Source organism: Anomalospiza imberbis, chromosome 5, assembly GCF_031753505.1.
Source record: "Anomalospiza imberbis isolate Cuckoo-Finch-1a 21T00152 chromosome 5, ASM3175350v1, whole genome shotgun sequence".
NCBI lineage: Eukaryota > Metazoa > Chordata > Aves > Passeriformes > Viduidae > Anomalospiza > Anomalospiza imberbis.
This window is the reverse complement of record NC_089685.1, coordinates 71,313,689-71,337,542: the sequence shown is the minus strand read 5'-3', so window position 1 is coordinate 71,337,542 and position 23,854 is coordinate 71,313,689. Positions and strand designations below refer to the sequence as shown.

The window sequence follows — 23,854 nt, the reverse complement described above, 5'->3', positions numbered from 1 at the left end:
ACTTGGCAACATTATGCTGAGTTCCTTTGGCAGTGCAGGTCTGTAAGTGTACAAAAATAACTCCAAGATTCTTAGGTTGAAATTTCGGCTCTGGGTAAAAAATTCCTGGGTTTTTTTTAAGGAAACTTCCCTGTCCAACCATGCAGGAGCCACTCTGGCAGTCACGCTGCTGAGCTGCAACTAAAGCTCAACTGGGGCAGCCCCAGTGACCTGACAGAGACAGTTCCCGTGTGGTTCCCCACACTCATAAGCCAGACCAGGCTCCCCGTGGCAGAGTCCTGGGTGTCTGGATCCGTGAAGCAATTTATTCAGGGCGCAGTAACACAAACATTTTGAGCTGGTTCCTCTGAGGAGGGACCCCTAACTAAAGAACCCCTGGGCTTTTGTCCCCTCACAGTCCAAGCTCAAGGCTCTCTGGTGTCTTCCTGCTGAGCCATCAGCTCCTGCCTTTCTCTGAGTGCCCACAGGTCCCTGAGTATGCAAAGCAGAGCTACCTGCACAGGCTGTGCACTTCAACACATTTAACTCTTTCCTAACTGGTATGTCTCCAGTAGGACCTGTCTGAGGGGGCTCCCACCAGCACTTCCTTCACCCTGACAGAAAGGAGCTGAAAAACTGGGGATGCAGGGAAAGGTCATGGAGCAGGATGGTACTGGGCTACAGGAGACTATTAGGAAAAAAAGTACCAGGGAGGCTGGGAGAGAATCCTAGGTGCTGCCACATCAGCCAGCGCTGCTCAGGGAGCTACTGCCCAGAGCCTTCACTGCTTTACCCATCCAGCCATTACGTGTCAGATCTGCAGCCTGACCTCTCCCACCTCTCCCTTTCTCACAGCATGGTGGGGAAGGGGTTTCAGCAGCCCTGCTCTCTGCACCAAAAGAAATAAAAAAAGAAGTAATTATTTGACCCATTTCCACTCCTTCATTTCTAAAGAATGCAATATTGAGGCATCAGTGACAACTGTGTCTTTAACACAGCTGATCTATAAGGACTGCCAGGTAATTAGGTTGCTGGATTTCTTGAGACTACAGAAAAAGCCAGGAAGCCCACGGTGGGCACACGTGCCGTAATTGCTGAGTAACAAGATGCTCACCCATCTGTCCAGAGTCTTGTGCATTCATTCACTCCAACCCCGCTGACAGACACAGAAGGCCAGCCTGACTTCAGCATTCACAGGTGACATTGCTAGAAGAGGCTTGCCCCTACCTGCTTTTTACTACAGCAATTAAATATTCATGCGTTTGCTACAAAGCTTCTAAAGCAGATGAGAAATACTCATAAAACTAGATTTAAATCACCTCACCTTTGGTATTCCATCCCAGACACTTTGCAAATGCTGGAAAAGGTGTTGACTACTCCTAAATAAATGCATGTGGGGGTAAAAACAGAGACAAACTTCACATGCTGCTCACAGCTCTGTGTCAGTGCAGCAGCCTAATGTAAAACCAAGTCCTTGGCTAGTGCTACCATGAGACTTTCATGTGCAGACCAAAGACAAAGCTGGAGATCTGCTCTCCTCCCTTGTGCATCAAGCTCGTAGCAGAGGAGAACAAGCAAGCAGGAGAAGCTAAAAGCAGGCTGGATTTTTCGATAGTCATTACTGCGTATCCTTCACCATCCTCAGACACAACTCCCTTTCTTGTACCTCCCCACCACAAATTTTGGGTGAAGATTAAAAAAGCTCTAAGATCCGTTGTTATAACTCACAAACTAGAAATTCTGTGCTTCGGTGCAAGCAGCGACTTGGCTTGTGGGACTTTCTGGAATCACTGCAGCAAGTCGTGAATGATGTATGAAATGAAAAATCCCTGCTCACTGCACACAATTCAGATAGTAAAATCTCCCTGGAGCATTAAAAAAAAGCACTTGAACGTGTCATTTTATTTTTGTCCTGTGCCAGAAGACTCCCTCATCTCTCCCCAAGAACATGCAGATACCTCAGCCATCACCAGAGATGAGAAACACTCTTGGAGCTAAAGTAGATGGGTTCAGTTTACACAGTGTTTCCAGGAAAAGACACAGTGACCTGGAGCAAACCAGACAGAATTATATTGGACTCAGGCCTTCCTCCAAACACGGGTTTTTGGTCATTTTTTAAAGTAATATCTAATCTTATCAGCCTGACTCTATAACTTGATTGACCTTTGGAGATTGCATTAAGGAAACAACAACAGCATGCTCAATGCAGTTAGGACCATGAGGAAAAACATTTGATAAAAATATCATGTGTGTGACTAGACATCATTTATGTTCGGACAAATACAGCAGCATGCTTTGAATTCAGGCCTTTATTCTTTCTTACCCCTTTACTGGAACTTTTTTCCTGGCCTGCCCTTTGGTGGTGACCTTTTAAATCTGGCAGAGCCAAATGTCTGTCTGCTGCCACAATTTAGCCATCTTTTGACTTGCTGCATGTGGTGCTAGTACAATGGGATAGGAACTTTTTCTCGTGGTTTTTGAATTGTCTGGGGTTTTTTTGCTTTTTTTTTTGTTTGTTTGTTTGTTTTTCTTTTGGAGGGAGGGGGAAGCTGTGGCAGCAGCAATACAGAACTCAGATGAATGTTGGATTGCTCTCAACAGGGATTTCTTCCTTACCAAAGCTGCATGCAGCGGGCAGCCTCTGCTCACACACACACACACACACAGAGCCCCCCTCATCCCTTCCTCCACATCCAAAATGACAGAAGATCTCCAGAATTAATCTTGCAGCAAAACCACTCAGTTTGGAGCACACAAACTGTCACTCTTTCCCAATCCCTAAGAAGAGGGGAGTTGCCCAGTTTGCTGGTGTTCATTTTGAGCAGAGGGAGGATGGAAAACTGACAGCAGGAGTACAAATCTACGGAAGAGTGATCTGTCCAGATGCAGAAGTCTTGGTGGCTGCATTTAGTTTTAGGAACAGAAAGCAGGGGTCCCATCTAAAGACAACTGATGTTGTCTTCTCTTGACAAGTTTTCTTAAATTTGCAATTTAATAATTTTTCCTCCCAAATTCCGGTGATGAGGAAGGACGGTCACTTACACTGGCATGGCGCATCTGTCATTTTCAGCATGCTGAAATTTCGGGGCAAGCAGCTGTTAGCCCTTCCACTTCTCTTGTTTCTTCCTATGAACAGCAGAGCTGTGCCTACTCCTCCCCCTTGTACACAGCAGAAGGAAGAAGGGATGGGGGGATCACCAGACACCGTCCCTGAGGCAGGGGCAGACACAGAACTTCACATGTATCCTCCACCCATCAGCAGTCCTGCCTTCAGCAAGCAGCTCTGCAGCGAGGACGGATTAACAAACTGGATTTTTTTTAACTGGAGCAAACCAAGAAGGAGACAGCAAAACCTCTGCTGGTATCTGCTGTATTCCTCCTGTCGGGAAGATGCCATCTCTGGGTGTCAGCACCCAGTCTGGACAGCAAAGCCCTGCTGGCAGCTCCTGCAGCACAGGGGCGATGGAAGGATGCTCTCCAGTGCCTTTTCTCAGCAAACACACCAGGTCTAGATTAGGTTTGGTTTCACAAGAGCTCAGCTAGAGCTTAAGGAGCCGAAGAACCAGGGCTTAAAAGCATGGATAAAACAGTTCTTCAAAATTTGGGGGTGAGAGGGTTAGTTCCCGAGTGCCTTGCAGGGATAGTGGTTTCCAGGCTTACAGTGACAAAAACATCTTTCCACTCAGGCAAGATTTTTTTCTGGGAAACTTAACATGCTTGCAATCATTTTCTAAATCTGTTTCTTTCTCATTCCAATTTTTTTTTTTTTTTTTTTTTTTTTTTTTTTTTGGGAGGGAGGAAGAGAAGGAGTGGGTAAGAAATACTTGTCCCCCATACCAGCATTTTAATACTCTGCTTAAAGCAACAGTATGCTTGTTATATAATATTGACAGTATTGCACAAATAAGCCAAACAGGAGGCACGTGGGAGTTGGTGGCAAGAACTAACTTCTTCATGAAGCACACCTTAAACCCGGAAGGATAAGGAGAAAGAGCTGGGTCTGAGAAGCAAAGGATTTATGGTGGTTAAATCAGACAGAATTATAAAGTGGTTGCTTGTCTGCTAAAATAACCTTACACATATATTTTTACAAGCACATACATAAAATAGACAAAAATTACTTTTTCAACAGGTCGTGAAGAAAACTATTTATCTGCCACCATAGTGAGATTATGTGATTAATAACAAGATTACTCAGGAAAGTTAATGCTGGAGTTATTTGTTCAGACACAGTGCATACCTATCAAGACTGATAATCTGGCAAATTACAGTAAATTTTGCAAATATATACTGGCTTTTACTCAGAGTAAACCTCAGGGCTCTTGTAGCAGAGGAGGTATATTTGTGCAAGGAGGGAAAAGAGGTGGATGAAAGCAAGCACCTGCTCACCACAGCAGGGAGAGGCTGTGCTTGGAAATATCCCGTGGCCAAATTGTTGAATAACTTGCACTGGGTGCTACCACCCACCCCACGTTTTTCAGGGGTGCTCTTACAAAACACACTTGTATGATTTACCTGTAATTATCAGGTGAGAACCTAGGAGGAACAGGGAGAATAAAGAAAGATGCTGTTATAGGAAAACGCTCAGGCTGTGCTGCACTTGGGGACAGAGAGTAATTGGGACCCTGCCTGGGACCCATCAGGGGTCGGAGTGAAAGGCCTCAGAAGAGCAGAGAAGACACCCAGCGTTGGATGTGTGCTCTTTGTTTTGCTCTCTGACTCCCTTCCCAGCAGTTCACTCCGCATTATGACTGAATTAGGTGAGGAGGTGCTGGGGGAAGCGCTCTTGGCTAACTTCACAGCACAGCCAGGCTCATTAAAACCAGCACATTTGCTGCAGTGCGTGCAGCATTTCCTCCAGGTTTTAAGATTGTTTTAGTAAGTGATGTTCTGAGCAGAAAGAATACATTTTAATTGACTTTTTAGTGGCCCTGTTCTAAGCATTCAATGTCACGCTGGATTTTAATATTTTTTTATTTCTACATGAAGCATAAAATAGTATGAATGCAGCATCTTAAAAAAAATGAACATATTCTTCTAGAAGCCTAAAGCTGCTAAGTACACAGCACATGCTCATTAGTGCAATTTTGGAGCATGAAGAGAAAGTGAATCGAGAACCCAAGGTTCATGAGCATCAACACAAAACCTCAGGGCTTTCTGGTAAAGTTTTGTCCCACCTCCAAGTGCTGCTTCCCAGGAAAGCTGTGGAGAGCAGAGCCCATGCCTAGACTTGGACCATTAAACCATTCCCAGCAGCTTGATTTGGGGCAGTGGTATGTAGGATGAGCATACAAATAACCATCCTTCCTGTCAGAGACAAACAGGCGAGGTTGTCACAGGTGGCAGAACTTGGATTGACATCCTAGACAAGGCAACAAGTGCCTGGCCAGGATGAGAGCCCTGGGTTTGAGCTTTCCCTGGACCAGGGAGGCTTGTCAACAACACACAGAGAACAAGGACTCAGCAATTCAAGACGGGCTTGCAGGCAAAGCCATTCTAATTGTAAAGATTTGGCTCTGCTGAGGCATGTTTCTAAATTAATAGGCCCTATACCTTTCAATAGGATTATTCAGGCTACACCAAGTCAAGCATGTAGGACATGTTTGCAGGATTAGATTTAATGTTATTTTGGTATAAAGCATTCTTAAATGTATCAGATTACAGATTAAGCAAGGAAGCCAGCAAAAACTAGTGCAGAGCAGCTTGTTACTGCAATTGCCCTCCTCCTCCTTAACACTTTATATAAGGTAGATAGACACATTAGTCTTATAAAGACTTCTTTGAAAAGGTTTTTTTAGTAAATCCAAACATCAGATCCTAGAAAATTCTGAATTGTGTGTAAAATTTGTTTAACACAAATTAGAAAAGGAGAAATGAAGTCTGGTTTTTTTATGGGAAAATGAGTTTGTAAGTTTTCTATTGTCTTAAAATTTTGCTTTTTAGTACAATTTTTGAGAAAGAGTAGTAGCTCTGAATTGAGCTCAGTCCTGACTTCAGGAAAAAACTCTCAAGATTTATGTAGAAACAACGATAGTGACAAAAGATAAGAAAATAATTAACAATGATTGCAATTTCCATCCCTAATCTACAGCCTGTAACTCGTTTGAACTATCCCTACCTAGAAATCCTTCCTTAAAATGTATCTAAAAGACAAAACCAAGTTCAGTGATTGTTACTTGAACTAGTGTTAGAATTTGATAAAGAATATTAAATTCTGTTTCTTAGAGTGAACATATTTACAGAGCGGGTAATTACCAAAACTATTTGCATCAATTTCAATACATATTTCTCTTGCAAGCATCTGCAAAGAAATAATATTATGAAATAGAATAAAATAATATTTATTTTATCTCCTGGTAGATCAATATAATAAACACTACCCACTAAGCTAAAACCTTATGGCTTGGACACTTGCCATGAACAAAAATCAGCTTGGGTTCTCAAGCCTTTTGAACATTTTGAGCGTTATATCAAAATATATATAAGAATATCGAGAGAGACGTGATTATTTCTGTACATCACATCTGAGCTTTGTTAAAAACAAAGGTGTGATAGCAGCAATACAAGAGCAAGGGTGCATTTGCTTCCTGGTGTAGGATAGTGTTTCCTTAATTAGTCCAATGTGTCAATTACAGTATATTCAAATGTACAATTTGACATTCTCACTCTCACCACCCCGCTTCAAAACTCTAAAAAAGATACAATAACATGCATAATATTCTCTGTTCTTACCTCCCACCCCCAAAATATTTTATCTTTACATGTTGTGCAATTATCACTTTCATCTGCTATGTGCCAACATGAGATATTATCATTTTTGCAAATGAAAGGATGAAAAGGTTTAAATTCCACTATTACAGAACGCCACTTCACTCAAGACCTGCAGGAGAATGTCCCAAGGAACAACATTCCAGAGACACTCTGCTCTTTATAAAATTGGTGATTTTCTGCTCATGAAAATTTCCCTGTGCTGTGTTTTGCTATGAAATGGATCAACAGGGTTCACTGTACTCCCAAAGGAAAACATCTCGGAGTTAAATAATTGGGATCATTGTGCTCTTTGAAAAATAGGTGCCAAATACTCTCCAGCTGCTGGTAGCCACAGTTCTGATGGCAAGGGGGGAGAGGGACTGGTCTGTGGGTTCCTTATCCTGCCACTCCATCACAGCATTTTAACACGTGTCTAAATTAAGTCTGCAACTGACCGTGCCAATTGCCACGGGACTGTCAAAATCATCAACTCGCAGAGTCATTTAAACCCAGTCCTGACTGGTTTAGAGAAGATGAGACCGTGATCATCACGCAGGTACCTGTAGAACGTGGGATGCAGAATTCCCCAGTGATTTTTATGTGTGTATATCACACCAAACAGATACACAGAGATTTGTGGATGATTTGAAAGATTTATATAGAATTTGATCGATTCATACATCCAGCAAAGAAAGATGCATGTTTCTAGAGATAACTTGGACATCCTTTTTACTCTTTTAAATGAAGGATCTACTGATCTCCAGAGCCATTTTCAAATGTCCCAATGAGATGCAATGAGACCCAGGTGTTGAAAGGCCAATTGATTCAGGATAAGCAAGAAGCAGCTTCAGGAAGATGTAAAGGAACAGCACCAGAATTACATTCCAGGGGAAGGAGGTGTGGAGCAAGCAAAGCTTTTTGAGAAGTCAGACTCATTGCTTCAGATATTTGCACCTGAAAACCTTCAAAAATTCCAGAATATTTCGACCCCAAATGCCCCAAATATATAACTAGTAGGTGGATTTATTAAAAAGTCACCCATTAGCATACCAAGGAATCTATTGGGAAATTAGCCATCAAAAAATAATGCATTTAGTAAGGTATTCCCAAAATACGGATTCTTAAAGACTGCTATAGTTAAGGCCAGTTTCATTTGGAAACTCTAAGTTGCATACTGTGTATTTTGGTTTCCAGATCCATCGTGAATATAATTAACTTCAGTGAGAAGTTAAAAAAGAAAGCAATTTCTAAAGTCAGGAGGGCTAAAGAAGAGTGTTACAATGCTAACCCATTTTGATTTTTACATGTTGTTCAAACATTCATATCCAGAAAGAAATGCTATATCTTTTCTGGAAGACTTGAAAAATACAGTAAATAGCAGGTAACAAAATTCAGTAATAGACCTTTTAATTACATGGCAGAGACTTGAGGGTTTTTTTTCAGTTTTCAGTGTAAAATGTCCTCAAAAATTAATTAAAATTTCAAACAAATTAAAAAAAAATAGAAATGTGTAGTTTTTTTAAGGAACAGATATACAGCAGAAATCAGAACTTTTTAAAGACATCTCTGTGTTAGGCTATTAGAACTAGATATAATTCTACTACATTATGCACAGATGCTTTGTTTCACATAAGCTTCTGGTCAAAAAAAAATTCAGATTTTTGCCAGTTAAACCTTGGATATCTAATCCCATGCCACAATGTAGTTGATGATATTTATTCCTGAAGTTAATAACTTTATTATGGGCATTATTTTAAAGATATTTCATGAGAAGTACTGGTCACAAAGTCACTTCTGAGAGGAAAAAAAAAAATTGCAAGGATGAAAATGAGAAAGTCACATTTCTCTTATAAGAGGTTACAGGGAACACTGAGCAGAACTACAGAATTGTTGTTCTTTTGCCAGGAACATTATCCCATCCTCTGGTCCTGCAGAATTACTCCGGCTTCCCCAAAATCACTGCTTTTATTAAGCTTTTCTGAGCTGCTCTGTATTGGCAAAACCTTTGTAGTAAAATAATTTTCCATCAAAATACACGGCACTGTAGTGCTGTAATGAAGAGCTGTAGGACAGGCTTTAAGAGGCACGGTACTTTCATCTGAAAAGTCTCCTGAAATTCTTTGAACGTTTCCAGGGGATTAATGAGGTATTTTGACAACACACGAGAAGCGTCTGGTTTTCAAGAAGCCCTATAAGAGGGAAGATTCACATTCTTGAAAATTAAACTGTGTATTTTAAGCCACTAAAAATAACACAATTATTAAAAATTTGGCAGCTCTGAAGAAAAAATACCAGCAGATATGGGGAAACACATGGAACTACTGAAGAGCATCAAACTTGAGTACACACATTTCACAGCATTTCAACATGACTTAAACACCAATTTTAACAGCTTAACTGAATGTTTCTTATTAAAAGCTATCACAGATGAGCTAAAGAAAGAACAAGCTAAACTGGCCAGAGTGTAACTAAATCAAAAGCATTATTCTTTGCAAGTTGGGTGGATTAATTGTGTGTGTGTGCATCACTCTCCTTATCCCTTTCAACAACTGTTAAGGTGTTTGGAGGTTTTCAAAACCTTTGGCAATTAGTGGAAGAGAGAATATTCTTGCCTTTTTTTTCCTCTCTCCAAGACACACTAAATGATACCATTTATGTAAATTTGGAAGAACATTCATCGCACACAGCAAAATTAGAACAAGTGTATCGCCACACCTACCATTTTAAAAAGTATTTTAAAATATTTTTAGAGCATATTCCTGCAAACTACTAGTCCCTTGAATGCTTCAATGCATTGCAACAAGGATATTAGTGTGTACATAAGGGTTCAGTTCTAAAAGCTTTAGTGAAGAAAGTGGACCTCTAAAGCCTCACTTCCATAAACACCTCAATATTCCTGAAAACCCAGTGTGCTTAAATCTTTAAAGGTCTACCCTTGTTTAATCAAGCTGGGCAAGAAACATGTTGAGGAGGCATTTCGAAAAAATTTATAACCCACTACTCAGGAAAATATCCACACAGAGTATTTATACATGCATTTAAGCAAGCTGATATCTTGGGTGTTTGCAGTACTGCCCGTGACATGAGAGAGGAATGGGATCTGCTAATCAGCACCAGGCCACAAGACATTTTAAGTCTTTCTAAGCACTCCTACACAATAATTTTTTTAAATAATAATTGCCTTTAGAGTGCAAGCAGTTGTACAGGAAAAAGCTGCTTCCTAAATTCTTCTCTTTTCAAGCTGCTCTGAGGCTAAATATTTTACAGAGGCAGCATCTTTATAATGCTTCTGGTTGAACACTACTTTCTGTGGTCAAGTCTCATTATTTATAAGATCTTCTCCAATACCCAGTTTTAGAGACTCGGCTTTTCTCAGGTCTTTCAACCAGCAAGTGGGGGAAGAGGAAAAAACCCAACGTGTTCTGTCCCTTTCCTCAGGAATGGTGATCTACTCATTTTCATAGCTCTTCAGTGGTCCTTTTAAAGTTTGCTGTATATTTACAAACAGTATCAATACTGAGGTGGAGGGGAAAGGGTGGGGGGAGAGGATAGACCTTCTGTCATCCTCCTCCCCATTCTCAATAAGGTTCTAGATGTGTTTAGGGGCAAAAATTCCACCCCAATATATTAGTTTTGTTAATCCTTTTCTTATGATCTTACTTGCCTGGCTAGGGAAATGATGCAAAAAGTAATAAAAGTTCTAATTCAATTTCCATGTTAAGTGGTGGATTTGGGAAAAAAAATATATATATCAGAAAACATATTCTTTGTGTTTACTAAGAGATAGGCACTCCAACATTTAGTGTCAGGGAGCTGGAGTTAAAACCAGAAACGGCAAAGATAATTTAGCTGCATGAATGCCTGCTCTTCAGTAAAATGCTGCCAAAATTAAATAGGAATGAAACAGCACTTTGTAGTCATTGGTCGCTCAGCGGGGTTTGCGTAGTTAAAAACCTAAGTGAAAAGGGTGATTGACCTACATTGCAACTAGCTTAGCACAGCTGTACTTTCATATTTCTGCTGCATCCGAGGAAGCTCATTATTTAATACAACTGAGTTACATGTAATTGTCGGTCTTTTATTTTACACTTCTAGGGGCCAGATATTAATTTCAAACGTGCAGCAGGCGTTAGCGTGCATCTGGAAACATCCACGGCTGCCCATTTGCAGGCAAGGCTAAGAGAAGGGATTGCACACAGTGGCACCTGAAATTAGGAGGCTGCCCAGGGGTAGGAGAACCTCACGAACATACAGAAATCAAATGAGCAGATGGAACAGAAAGCAAATCCCTTGGCACCCCAAAGGCAAACGCTCTGCTGTTTCCCTCTTGTTTCGAGCAGAAGCAGCCCAGAACGTGCAACCAAAGCACATTTCACACAACTCATACCTGCGGTTTAAATAAGTAATAACATTCCAGTTAACAACCAGTTTGACATGTTAACAGCCCAAGGGCTGTTAACATAATGACTGGTCATTAATGGCAGTAATGACAGATTTCAAAGGGAATATTGTGCTTCTAAATGGACACACTGCCAGTCAGAAGAGAGGACAGAGCAGGATAGGCTGATGCATTAAGATGTCACCGTACAGCTCTGGAGGAAAAGAAGGGGAGGAATAAAAAAGTTCTTGCATATTTCACTTACTATAAACGGACTTGAAATATTAGCGTAAACCTAAGTTCCTCAAATTAAGTCTTCACTTTCTAACCCAGGAGTGTATAAGCAGAAGACAGAAGCCTGCAGGGGAATTATACTCTGCATATAATTTTCAGGGAGTGTGTTATTTCCAACGCTGAGCCCTATCTTTGCTCAAGTCTGTTCCCATCCTCGTTCACAGAACGGAGCTCGCTCCTGCCGCGGCCACCCCGGCACCCCGGTGCCGTACGCCACCTTGGGAACCGCTGGAGTGCCCTTCATGAATCAGATTTCAGGGCAAAGCCTCTCACACCCGCAGCATCTTTCAAGCTCCTTACTTCATTAAAGATTCCTTCCATTCCCCCAATCCCTCCTGATCAGGAGAAAAAGGTTCTAATGTAGTATAATTAGCTAATTTTACCAAAGAAGACAGCTAAAGCAAAGCAAGTTTTGGAGTTCTGAAGATGCAGAGTATTTATAAGGAGCTCAAAGTGGGGACCTCAGGGCTCAACTGCAGCACGAGAGCGTGCATCAGGGCTGAAGGAGGGTTGTAGCTTTTTTGGCAGGCATCTCTAAATGAAAGATACTGGAAGTATTTTTGCAAACAGGCAAAGACACAATCACACCATTTACAAAGTTAAACATGAATGCTAGAGCACCCAAACTGGCTACATGATTGCTTGTAGCATCTGTAGAATGCCTGTCTTATTGAAAGGCATAATGAACACTGAGAGACAAGTTAATAAGCAATTTTACTCTTTATAGTATCGTTCAAGCCACATATCCTCTAGAGGGCACCACATAAATTAATAGGAAGCCAGAACAGTTTTATACGCAGCGAAGACTCCCTTTATGGTTAAAAAGAAAAAAACCTAAGAAGATAGTTTGAAAACATAATCGAACTCTAATGTGATCATTAGTACAATGCAATTTGTTCCTTAAATTCATATCAAGTGGGTTGCTTAATATGAAAGCTTATTTGACTACAAAGCTAGAGAAAATTTAACTAGTCTGTACATTAGCACTAAAAAGATCACTTTTATAGGTTCACTGCATAACTAAGTAGATAAGATGCAATGAGGCAAATGACTATCTGCAATTAACTTAAGTGCATCAGTTTGAAGTTTAGTGTAAATACCAAGTTTAAATCTGTGCACTCACCAGTATCACCCAAAAAAAAAAAAAATCACAACAAAATAGCTTCATTAAGACTCAATAAATCCAGAGACAAAAAGTCAGAGACATCTTAAAACCAGTTATAGGATTTCTCATGTATGCAGGTTTCACGTGCAAAAGTAAAAGGTGTTATGTATGAAGAAATAAATGAAACACCAGTTTGAATGTAATCATGACAAACAACAACAACAACAAATCTCCTTTCTCTGAATCACTTAGTATGAGTTTTAACAATCTGTTAGCAAAATATTTACTGCTGTTAAACCCTCAAAGACCAGAGTGCAAGAGCGTGTGTGACTGCATCTGTGCTGGGGAAATGCTTTGCTCATATCTTTGCTACCACATCATTTCTGGTTTTGATTTTAAACATTTGATTTCAAAACATTAGATCTGCTGCACTAGCACTTGGGAGATTCAGTAAGCTCAAAGTCTCCAGTAAATTTGGAACTCAGATGAAACAGCCATAGCAGCTCTCTCGCTCCTGCAGGCATTTGTTGTATAAAGATTATTAAAATGGGTTTTAAATATTGGGATGTTACTTCCCCACACCAAAACCTTTTTCAACTCCTCTCTACACACACACTCACCTAAAGACCACAAGCAACCTAAGTTCATGTACAACAATTCCCTTCTGTTCCAACAGCTTTTAAAAGTGAGGTTTTGTTACCTACTACTTTGGCAGCTTTAACACAACGGGTTTAAGATGCAGCCTCTGTTCTGAGTTCCCAGCAGTCTAGCTTGGGTTCAGTTCAGAGCTTTAATAGGTAGCAGAATGCTTTTACCATTAAGTAGCCTAAGCCCATCTGAAGAACCTGATCTGCCTTTCAGCCCCAGCTCAACAAATGCACAGTGCCTTTGTGAAGGTTTTTGTCCCACTCTTTTTTTTCTAGAGGCAGTTACGTGGAGAGCCAGAGTACTGACAGTTGTCAGTGCTTTAGTCCTGATTCCTGTTCCTGCCTACTCATGGTGTATAACTTGGGAACTGATCAGTGTGTGGGAACCTCCTATTTGGTACTTGTACTTAAGTGGAACTTGGAAGTTAACGCATTCAAAAAGAATTTTAATTTTTCCCTAATGTATTAGCGACTTCGATGCCCCTTTAAAGGGAAAAGGCTTCACTAAAGGGGCAGGGAAAATATTCCCAGAAGTTCACCTTAGCCTAGAGCAGCTAGTCTCATTGGACCCCCTCCACAGGGAATGAAGGAAAGGTGTTACTGTAGGAAATAGGTGCTCGGAATCACCCCAGAGGAGCCTTTTCTCTCTATTTGCTATTGGGAGCCCAGGGACACTAAACTTCCCAGTTAAACTCCTGTCCTGAAAAGCAGCCCTATTGACACACAATGTGTAGATAAACTATCCTGGTGCTGCTCACCAGTACTTTGCTACGCGTTATTCCTCAAATACTTTTGAGAACCTAGGTCCCTGAGCAAACAAAAGATAGAAAAGCAGGTGCTGATTTGCTACCTCTAGCAAGTGGCCGCAGGTTAGCCAGCATCCCACCTGAGCCACCAACTGAAACCAGGAGCAGAGTGAGTTAGAGCTCAGGCTCATGGTTATTAAAAATGGGGGAGTCTGTTGGCTATCCTGCTCCAGCTTCCAACAGCTGAGTGCCAACCTTCATAAAGCTTGAGTGCCACAAACGAAATCCCTTGGCAAACTAAGAGGACAAAGGCGAAGATGGGTGAAACATTCCTCACCTGCAGGGCTCCAAGCCTGCCCTGAAGCTGGGTGAAAACTACACAGCTGGTTTCAGGCTGCGACACCCGGCCACCACTGTGCTGCCAGGAGGAGGAGGAGGAGGAGGAGGGGGAGCAGGAGACCACCACCTCCCCAGGAGCACGGTGCTGTGGGAAGCAGGGGGGAATTACTCTCCTCTACACCAGTATCAGCATCAGAAATCTGCCAGCCACCTCCACAACCTGGTTGCGTGCGCTTTTTGACTCGGATTTTAATTCAGTCTCCATATTTCAGTGTTTGTTTCCTCATCTCCTCAAATACTCAGCCTTGCAGCCCTGCCTGTGTGAGAGCAGCTCTGTAGGAAGGGCTGAACAGATTTCCCAAACTTGTCAGCGAACGGAAGAAGGCCGTGACCTACCTCAGATAGTCTCTGCGACAAAGGATAAGGTTGGCTTTGGTGTACAAGGTAGAGCCCACCTCCCCCAGGCGACAGTCACAGCAGGCACATTTCAGGCAGTCTTCATGCCAATATTTGTCCAGGGCCTTTAGAAGATATCGGTCTTTAATCTTACGGTTGCAGCCAGCACAACCTTTCGGCTTGGTGTCTGGCTGGACTGAGAGCATTTGTATACCTGAAATACAGTAAGACAAGAGAAGACTGAAAATAGATATTCTCTCAAGTACAAAAACTCTTGCCCTTTTCTTCCTCCACCTCTCTGCTCCCCCCGCCACATCCAGTTCATTTAAAAGTCAATGGTGTAGGTAGGATAAAATAACCTAGTCAGTCCACAGCGAGCTGAAAACAAGGCTAAGATAAATTTGAGAGCAGAAACTTCCACTGCTCTAAGTTCCACAGCTTCTCTTTAACACCTCATTTACCTGGTCTCTTTGCTGAAAAGAAAGGAGATTAAAAAAATAACATGAAATATTAGAACAGTCCCGTTGAAAAGTCATCCAGTTTCAGTCACAGTACCCAATACTTAGCAATGCAAAATTTAAATAAACAGCACTTCTCTAATACTTAGCAACCCAAAATTTAGATAAACAGGATATCTATATGGAAAACATACTTAAATCCACACATTTGGACTTATTTGCACTATATGTATAGAATATAAAAGAACTTCAGTTTTTAAAGAAGAAAAGATTTGAGCTTTTAGAGGCACTGAACAAGAGTTTATGAGAGATTTGACACATAAATTTTGATGCTGGCAAGAGGGTGTTTTGTTTTTTAATATTTTAGTTCTTTTTAGATGTATTAATGAAGCGATGAGATTTCCAAAGACTTCAGCAGCAACACAGTGGACAGACCTCCTGAAAAAAATCTGACTTAAAATAATCTGCACAAGGCCAGAGAGGTTCTAGTTTGTCAAGAAAAAAAAAAAAAAAATGCTGCCCTGCTTTCCAATCCCAGTTTTAGCCAACAGCTACTTCAGGACAAGGAGCACAGTAGTGTCCATTAAGTATATATACACCTTTTGATGTAATAGCTGAGAGCATTTAAAAAACCATTCAAACACCTGAAACACTGTTTAATGGACAGAACCAGCGAAAAGGGGAACGCAGCTGAGCGATATCACTCAGAGCAACACAGACAGCTTCCAGGGATCCATTCAAAAATCAATTGCCCTCAGCTTTACAGTAAATGGGGAGAGGTCACTGCCCCAAAGTGCTCACAGACTGGTCTCCCTGGCTAGCTGCATGAACTGCCACCCCAGTGCACTCAGACTAATTCTCTCACAGTTACCTCTTAGGATAAGCAAAATAGTAGCCCTGTGGATGTTTTGGTGGACATCAAACAGGGACAGGAGAGAAGGGAAGACCCGACACGCTGTTCAATAGGGGGCTACCTCACTGCTTTAAAGCCAGTGATGTAACTTCAAAAAGATGCTACTCACTAGAGCGTGCCTGAATATTGCAATGAGAATTTGTCAGGATTTGGGGAGATTCAAGATGGGGAATGAATGCTGTTGCCAACAGCCAAATCCTACTCCAACCTTTGGGGTTTGGAACCCTATTATTATCATCCAGAGATTGGGAAAGGTCGAATAGAGTCTCATAGCAAACAGGAGCAAATTCAAGAGCCCCTCACCATGAACACTCTACTACCTGGAGTTAAGAAAGCTTGCCAGTGTCAGCTTCTGTCAGCAGACCTTGGCTGGTGCTGTAACACACCACCACACACAGGCAGGCTCAGGGAGCTCGAACACAGATGAGTTGGGGGTTGTTTGGTTGGGTTCACGTTTGCTTTTTTGAAATCCCTTGTAAGAAAAACAGGAAAACCAGTGTAACCTTTGAAGCAATGGTAGAGCGTGCCTTTGTGGATGTTTGGGCTGCAAAAACAACAGGCTGAGGCATCCCAGGGAACTCCACACAGGTGTGTGTAGAGCACATCGAATTTACGTGGAGTGCATGGCCAGTTAAGTGACTTTCCAGTGTTCCCAAGCTGAACTGCTAAGTCCCAGCTGCAAAGCTGATGGCTGAATTAGAAATAGTCATTCTTATTGCAAAGGAGCCTCGCTCCTCTCCTTGCATTGCAGCCTATCACGCACCTTGGGGTGATGCATTTTGCTGGTGGAGGAGCTGTTCAGGGGTGTGCAGGCAGTTGTGCTAGCAGACACCCCAAAGTACCCCGGCAGTGCTGCTGCACAGCATCTAAATCTCATGACAGAAGTGTAAGGTCTGTATTTTTCTATCAACCGGTATAAAACTTGTCAGTGCTGTCCCTCCCATCACTCCCCAGCTGATGCTCATAGCTCCTCACCACGTAGAGACTCCTAAGGTCTGTCTCTCATTCCCCAGGGAGAGGATGAGATCCAGTGACCTGCACTGGGCTCCACAGTCTGTGGCAGATCTGGGAATGAACACACACATTTCCTCTTGAGAAAGGACCATGAGACAAAGGCTGAGCCTTTACAGCATTTTCAATTGACAGCTGACTCCCCTGAATCCAGGGTACATCCATGAAACTGCAAAGTAACGTGGCTACAAATAAACGACTCAAAGCAGTGAAAATACCAGAGATTTTTGGTAAGGAACCTGTACCAGACTGTAAAGGGAACTCCTGCTGAAACTCTAATAACATCACTTGGTGGAAAAGCCTTAATCTGTAATGTTGCTTATCACAGTAGAGGGTAAATATCCACTAGGTGCCAACAACAGGCTTATCCCCAGACCTTCTCTTTGGCCATGTAGAGAACAAATGCTTAAAATCAGCCACAATTTGTATAAACTTCTTGTAACTCAGTTTAAAAAAAAAAAAAAAAGTTTAGAAGCATGAAGGGCTGTTCTAGGACTTTAATCTTTAGCTTGAGGGAAACCAGAATAAACTAGGAGCTAACACAGTTAAAGGCTTTAACGAAAAATATCTTAATGTAAAAATTTCATCGCCTGATAAGGAAGCGGGTTAGAGAGTGGAGGCTGGCAGTCTCTGATCCAGGCTGATCTACTGTCCTGAGCTGTCTGAAGGGAACAAGATGCCGCAGAAACACAGCCAAACAAGTGAATGTCTGAGCAGATTGCAGTAATCAAGCCTGATAATTCCCGAGGTATATGCTGCAAACATGAGGTTGTTGTATTACAAATAAAACTGCAGCTTGCACGTAGCCTGCACAGCTTTTGAGATACTTACTACATGAGGAAAGTAGGCAGAGCCCTGTCATTCACCCTGGTTAGCCCAAAACCTTCTTGTAGGGACAACTGCAAAGGGGCAAACACCCCGTGGAAGGAGTATTTGCAACCCTGCACATCTGTTTTCCTGAGGCAGAGAGAGAGAAGGTGGTGCTGACACCCCACTGGCAGCACCTTCAGATTGGGATTTTTTCTGCAGCAGCTTTTGGAGGGAAGGAATGCTTTTCTCCTCTGATAGATCTGACCTGTTCTCACTTTACATGCAATGAAGCTGGTTCTGTTTTATTATTTCAATTTCGCCAAAACTACTGCTTCATTGTAAAAAAAAAAAAAAAGTTTTTTTTTTTTTGCGATGTAGAAATGTTCTAAACAAAGTCAAGAAGTGTTTGGCATATCTCTGAATTTGAAAATGTCCTTTTCTTCACACGCGCTGATTAAATCCCTTAATTTTGACAACAGAATATTTTACTGCTTTTTTTCCCCTGTATTTGTATGAGCCACTCTAATGCAGATCACCTCACAGACCATCTCTCTCCCCTTTAACATTCCCATAAGATCTCCCTCCAATGCAGTTGCACTTTTCAGATACATGCTTGTGTATTTTTAGCTCTCCCTTAATTTGGCAATAAGAATACCTTGCAGCTTACTGTCAGCCAGCTTTTCACAGGCTGCAGTTTAGCTACTCATTTATTCCCTAGGACATGGGAAGGGCCTTTTCAGAGGCTGACAGCACCCACAAACCCATCCAAACTGCTCATTGCTGAAATATCAGGTGGCAGTACACAGCACTGCTGCCTGGCTGCCTTCCTCTCCCCCTCCCCCAGGAAAGCAGAGCTTATGGAGCACTTTCAAAACATCACATAATTCCCTAAGTGCTACACCCAGGCTGTGGGAAAAAAAAAAAAAAAAGAAAAAGAAAAATCAAACCCAGCTTTCCCTTCAGTTCTGCAGAGTTCTACCCATGCTCTGCATCACAGAGCAGATCTGTTCTCAGAACTGAGGGATTTCAGTGCCTAGTCTGTCACTGTCAAACAAACCCTTTTTATTTCACCCCAATATGCTTTCAAGGGCTTCCTCTATCCTTCCCTCCGCTCCCTCCCTTCCTCCACCCCCAGTCCCCAGGATACTGCACATAAACTGCAGAGCTGTGGCAGGAATAAGACTTCTTCATCACCATTCACCCCCTTTAGGATTTTTGAAGGGAGAACTTAAAAAAACCCGACTTGCGGGGTTTCAGATTTCTCTCGATCTCCCCAAATAAGTTCCATGCAATTGACTCCCCTCCCTGTTTATTGTTATTACCGTGTGATGAAACACTGTCAACTGATTTGTAACTATAATTTCAGGATAAAGAGGAATGGCTGCTGGAGAAAGCTAGATTAGGCTCCCAGGGAAGGCAGAGAAGCAAAAATCCATCTCACTCAAATCATCACCCTTCTCAAAAATCAAGGGTAATGGGGATTTGAGGTAATGAACTATATTGTGTTCGTGATTTAGAAGCATCTGTAGGCAGGATTAGTCCCTGATGGTGCTGAGCGTGGTGTGAGACGCTCAGAACTCAGTTCTTGTTTGTGGTACAGGCAGTCCTTGGGAGGAAGAGTTGTATTATGCACTGGATCTCTTACAAACTTTTAAAGACCACTCTTCCCCCCTTTTCCAGAAGCATGCACACATTTCCACCAAAGAGAGCAGCACAAACAGCACAAAAGGGCAAACTTGCCTCTACTTAGGGGAAAAAAAAATTGAAAAATCAGTTTGGAGCAAATTGAGTATTGGGTGCATCAGTCTTTAAAAGCACACTGACAGACAACATGCAGTCAACAAGAGAGCTAGGGGTCTAGGAAAAGATAGAAAGAATACTTTTCTGGTGCTTTCCCACTTTATAGCTTCATCCTAAAAGCATTCAGAGCTCCCGTACTTCCGGGCAACACACACAGATTCGGAAAAAAAAAAAAAAAAAAAAAAAAAAGTTGTGGTTTCAGAAGCTAGGAAACATTTCAGAACTCATATGTAGCACATCAGGAGTCGTAACTAGCTTTAGATTGGCATGTAAATTGTTCTGTGGAAAATTCTTATTGCCTCCAAGACCCTGCTATTCTGAGTTATTTGACAGTTTAAGGGAAATCATAATTAAAAAAAGAGACATAAATAATAGCCTGTGCAGTGTGGTGCACAGAAATAAGTGGAACCATTTCATTTAAACTCTGGTGAGCTTTTAATTGCCTGGATTGCATTGTGAACCAGCCTAACGGTTGATTGCCTCCATTATGCTCTCTTGTTCTGTGCCATTCATCCGCACAGTCTCAGCTTCTGTAGTTAACACAACAAAGTAACCGCAACTCCATAACACTCGGGGGTTTTTTAAAAATAAAAGTAAGGATTTCAGCACTCTGAATATAGCCTCTCCTGTATACTTTTGAGTTAATTTTCCATGGTATATAACTAGACTTCACCTCCTGCCCCTTCTTCTACAGAGGAATCTGGGTTTTTTCTTTATTATTTTTGATTTTTTTTTCCTTTCTAAATAAAGGATATGGGTTGGGAAGGAGGGGATAAAAAAAAAAAAAAAAGGAAAAGAGAAGAGGCTAGGCAAAAAATAAAAATGGGAATGCAGTCCCACAGCTGGGAGCAGTGATACAGATTAAAAGAATTTGGCCAACATGGCTAGTCGATTGCCAAGAGACACCAAACAAAAGATTTCTCTTCTTCTTTCCCCTTCTCTTTTTGAAAGCTAGATTGGGCCTAAAAGCTTGTTTCTCTCTGTTCACTGGCCCAGAGCATCCCTGCAGGCTCTAGCCCCCTAAGGGACAGCACAGCAAATAGATGTACCCAGATCTCAGGGACTGGAGCTGCTGAGCTGTGTTCCTACCCCTGGCGTGTCCCCCCCATCTCTCTCCCCCAGCCCCCCCCACCACTCTCCCCCCCTCCTTTTTCAGAGCAGTGGTGCTGGGAACCAATTTGATTCCCTTTTTCTCCAATGCAGCTGCAAGGCTCAGAGATACTGACATTTTTCCACTCTTATCAGTTTAATTACAGTTACCATGGCAGCAAAGTGCTAGTGCTTGGCAAAGGCCAACAAGAGATTTGCAAGACTGAGTTCAATTTTGATGCAGCTCACATGCAAAATAAAATAAAAAAAATAAATAAGAAACATATACTCCACAACAAAGAATCCCTTTTCGGAGTTAGACGCTCAAGCCTTTTATGCCAATTCCTTTCCGAGCATCGCAAGGATGGGGAGAGGGAGGTGTCGGGGGCAGCACGCCGCGATGTTTGCCGCACGGAGCAAAACGAATCGGTTTTAAGAGCGGTCCTACAGAGCTGTCCTAGGAAGCGGCGTTTCGGCTCTCCTCAGAGCACACGCTGGCACAGGCGCTGGCCGCGGCAGCGCCGTGAGGATGGGGGAGGAAGGAGGAGCCCCCCGCCTCCCCCCGGGAGCGCACCGCTGCGCGCCAGCGCCGGCCACCGCCGCCTTACCAAAACTTTTCTCCCTTTTCTGCATGAGTTGATTTACGGGCGCCTGGAGAGCTCCTTCTCATTGAAGCACCAAATCCCGGCAAAAGTAGCAAGCGCTTCCTCGGCTCGGGTCAAGTGAGCGGGAGCGCGGCGCGCCGCAGCGGGGGCGGGGGGCGGCGGGGCCGGGGATGGGGATGATGGGGATGGGGATGATGGGGATGGGGATGATGGGGGAACGGCACACCCCGAGCCGCCGGCCCCGCGCGGCGGTGGCGAGCGACAAAGCCACATGCTCCCCTAACTCTGCCGTAAGCCTATAATCCCAGCGGTCTCTTAGCTTTGTTGTAACAAATGGGTTTGATTAAACTGTCACATGCGGCGTTAGCATACCGTATCGCGCTCGCTGGGGGGAGAAGAGGGGAAAAAAAAAAAAAAAAAAAAAAAGAGGAGAAAAGAGAAATGCTCGCGGACAGAAGTACCAGCCAGCCTGGTTGCCCTTCCCCTCTCGCCGCTCCGGGAGAGGGAGGACGCGGGCGGCCGCAGCCGGTGCGCCTCCCTGCCGCCCCCGGGCCGCGCTGCCCCCCGGGCTCCCCGCCCCGCTCCTGCCTCCGCTCTGCCCAAAGGGTTAACCCTGCGCCGAACCAGTTGCAAATTAAACTGCTGTACGGGGAGGCTTGTGGATTAAAGCCGGGGAGTGGGAAATTAACCGACTCCCTTGATAATTGAGAGCATGTTTCGAGAAGCTCTGGAAGAAGCAAGAATAATAATAACAATAATAACGGGGAGGGGGGGTAGTGGTGGGGCTGCAATTCATTGTTAACTTTGACTGCTATTTCTCGAGACATACAGTCGGGTGGGTTTCGCTCAGCATCCTCTGCTTGCATGTATTTCATGTCTCATCATAAAAATAATGAAGCCTCACATGATTTAAACAAAACAGTCTCGGCAGAGCTGCAGCTCGAGCGAAAGTTGCAGTGCAGAGATGTGTGTGTGTGTATTGCAGCCCCGGCTTATGACTCAGAGAGGGGAGAGAGAGAGAGAGAAGGAGAGAGAGAGAGAGTGATGCAGGCACACATACACAAATGACCCAAAGCTTATGTACACAGTTGCCTCACTTACCTTCTCAATTAAGCGATACAGGGGAGGCAGTTCAATAAGCACAGTGGCTGCTTTGTAGCTCTTCTCCTTGGAAAAGGTCAAAAAGAAGCATTGTTTGGGGAAAAAAATAAAGAGGGGGTGGGAGAGATGGGGAGGGAGATCGCTATTCTTTAAGTTTAAAATAATGAGGTCCTCAAGGATCCGCCAAGTAATTGTGTTGACCGCATCCGAGCTACAGGTGTCCTCCTTTTAGTATCTTGCAGTCCAAGGCTGTCTGTCTCCGTCCTGGCTGAAGACAACTTACCTAAAGCAGCGTGTGAGGAGCCGAGTTGAATGAAGTCAGGGCTTTATCAGCTGCAAAATGCAATCCCTTACCAGCCAGACATAATACAGCAAAAGAAAAGGTCACTCAGTTATTACTGAGCCAGCAGAGCCCAGGCAGCTCTTGTGGAAGACCACAGAGAAGCAGCTCCCTTCCGATTTAAGGCTATTTACCTCTCTCCCCCTCCACCCACCCACCCACCCTTCCTCTCCCCCCTCCCAACTCCCCCCTTCTCTCTCTGCCTCTCGCTTTCTCTCTCGTTCTGCAGCTCGCTCAAGTACAGCCGCCCTCGGAAAGTGCAAAGCAGCCAGGAGACAGATTGGGCTTTGTTGGTAATTTCCCATGGTGAAAATTTACAAGCCTGCAAGTGCAGTCAGCAAAACCACATGCATATGCTAGACACAAACACCAGGGACACGCACACACGCACACACAAGTGACCTCTGCCGAAGCGGCTCGGGATCACCTTCCAGAGAGTGCTCCAGGAGCACACCCGGGCAGCCAGGGGAGCCTCGAGCCCCCCACCCGCCAGCACTCCTCCCAGAATACTTGGCTTAAACAAAACCAGAAGTTGCCCACGCAAAAAGGAAAGGGAAAAAAAAAAAAAAAAAAAAAAAAAAACAAAACCAGAAAGAAAAAAAATAAAAAAAAAAAGGGGGGGGGGCAAGATACAGATCTCTCTCTATTAATGAGTAATGAGAAAAATCCCTGAAGGTGAAAACTCTGCCTCTCTCCGTGCTAGATCTGAGCTGCTCAGAAAGCAGTGGAAACTCCGGTGTGAAAGTTTCCTGCTCCCCGGCACGGTCCCCACTTGCCACATGCCACCCCCTCACTGCACTTTTGAAGCTGAATGCTGAAGGAAGCCAAGCCATTGCACACCCCCCGCAGCATCCTCGTCCCAGGAGCTGAAGACGGATCCTTATCCTGTACCTAGTGTTGGAGGGGGAAAAGATAATAGACATGGGGGTTGTCAGAGGTGCTGAACACCCCTGACCGCAAGACAGACAGACAGACACTCAAACACACGAGAGGCAGAGCATGCTTTGATACTCAGTCACGCTCACAGATGACTGTTTCTTCGTGTTTTATAATAAAGATGTTGAGCCTAGCCTACTGTAAATAAAGTTAAAAA

The 23,854-nt window shown here is 43.2% G+C and overlaps 1 protein-coding gene and 1 long non-coding RNA gene across 7 annotated transcripts in view; both read right to left on the bottom strand.

Moving 5' to 3' along the window:
- Positions 1-22,911, bottom strand: part of LMO3 (LIM domain only 3) — a 60,010-nt gene extending 37,099 nt beyond the window's left edge. The window contains exons 1-4 of one of the 6 annotated variants that reach the window (XM_068191923.1): positions 22,705-22,911; positions 22,422-22,487; positions 16,981-17,070; positions 14,635-14,848 (exon numbers count right to left, since the gene is read on the bottom strand). In XM_068191923.1, coding sequence (XP_068048024.1) covers positions 14,635-14,840 — 206 coding nt within the window. In that variant the 5' untranslated portion in view covers positions 14,841-14,848; positions 16,981-17,070; positions 22,422-22,487; positions 22,705-22,911. Of the gene's footprint in view, positions 1-14,634; positions 14,849-16,980; positions 17,071-21,323; positions 21,477-22,421 lie in introns of those variants that run through there. The other 5 variants (XM_068191920.1, XM_068191919.1, XM_068191921.1 and 2 more) reach the window with 5 other exon arrangements.
- LOC137474879 (uncharacterized) lies at positions 888-5,701 on the bottom strand. Its single transcript, XR_010999542.1, has 3 exons — positions 5,157-5,701; positions 3,022-3,138; positions 888-2,026 (listed from the first exon to the last, which is right to left on the bottom strand). It is a non-coding gene; the product is annotated as an uncharacterized lncRNA (long non-coding RNA).
- Positions 22,912-23,854: the final 943 nt, after the last annotated feature.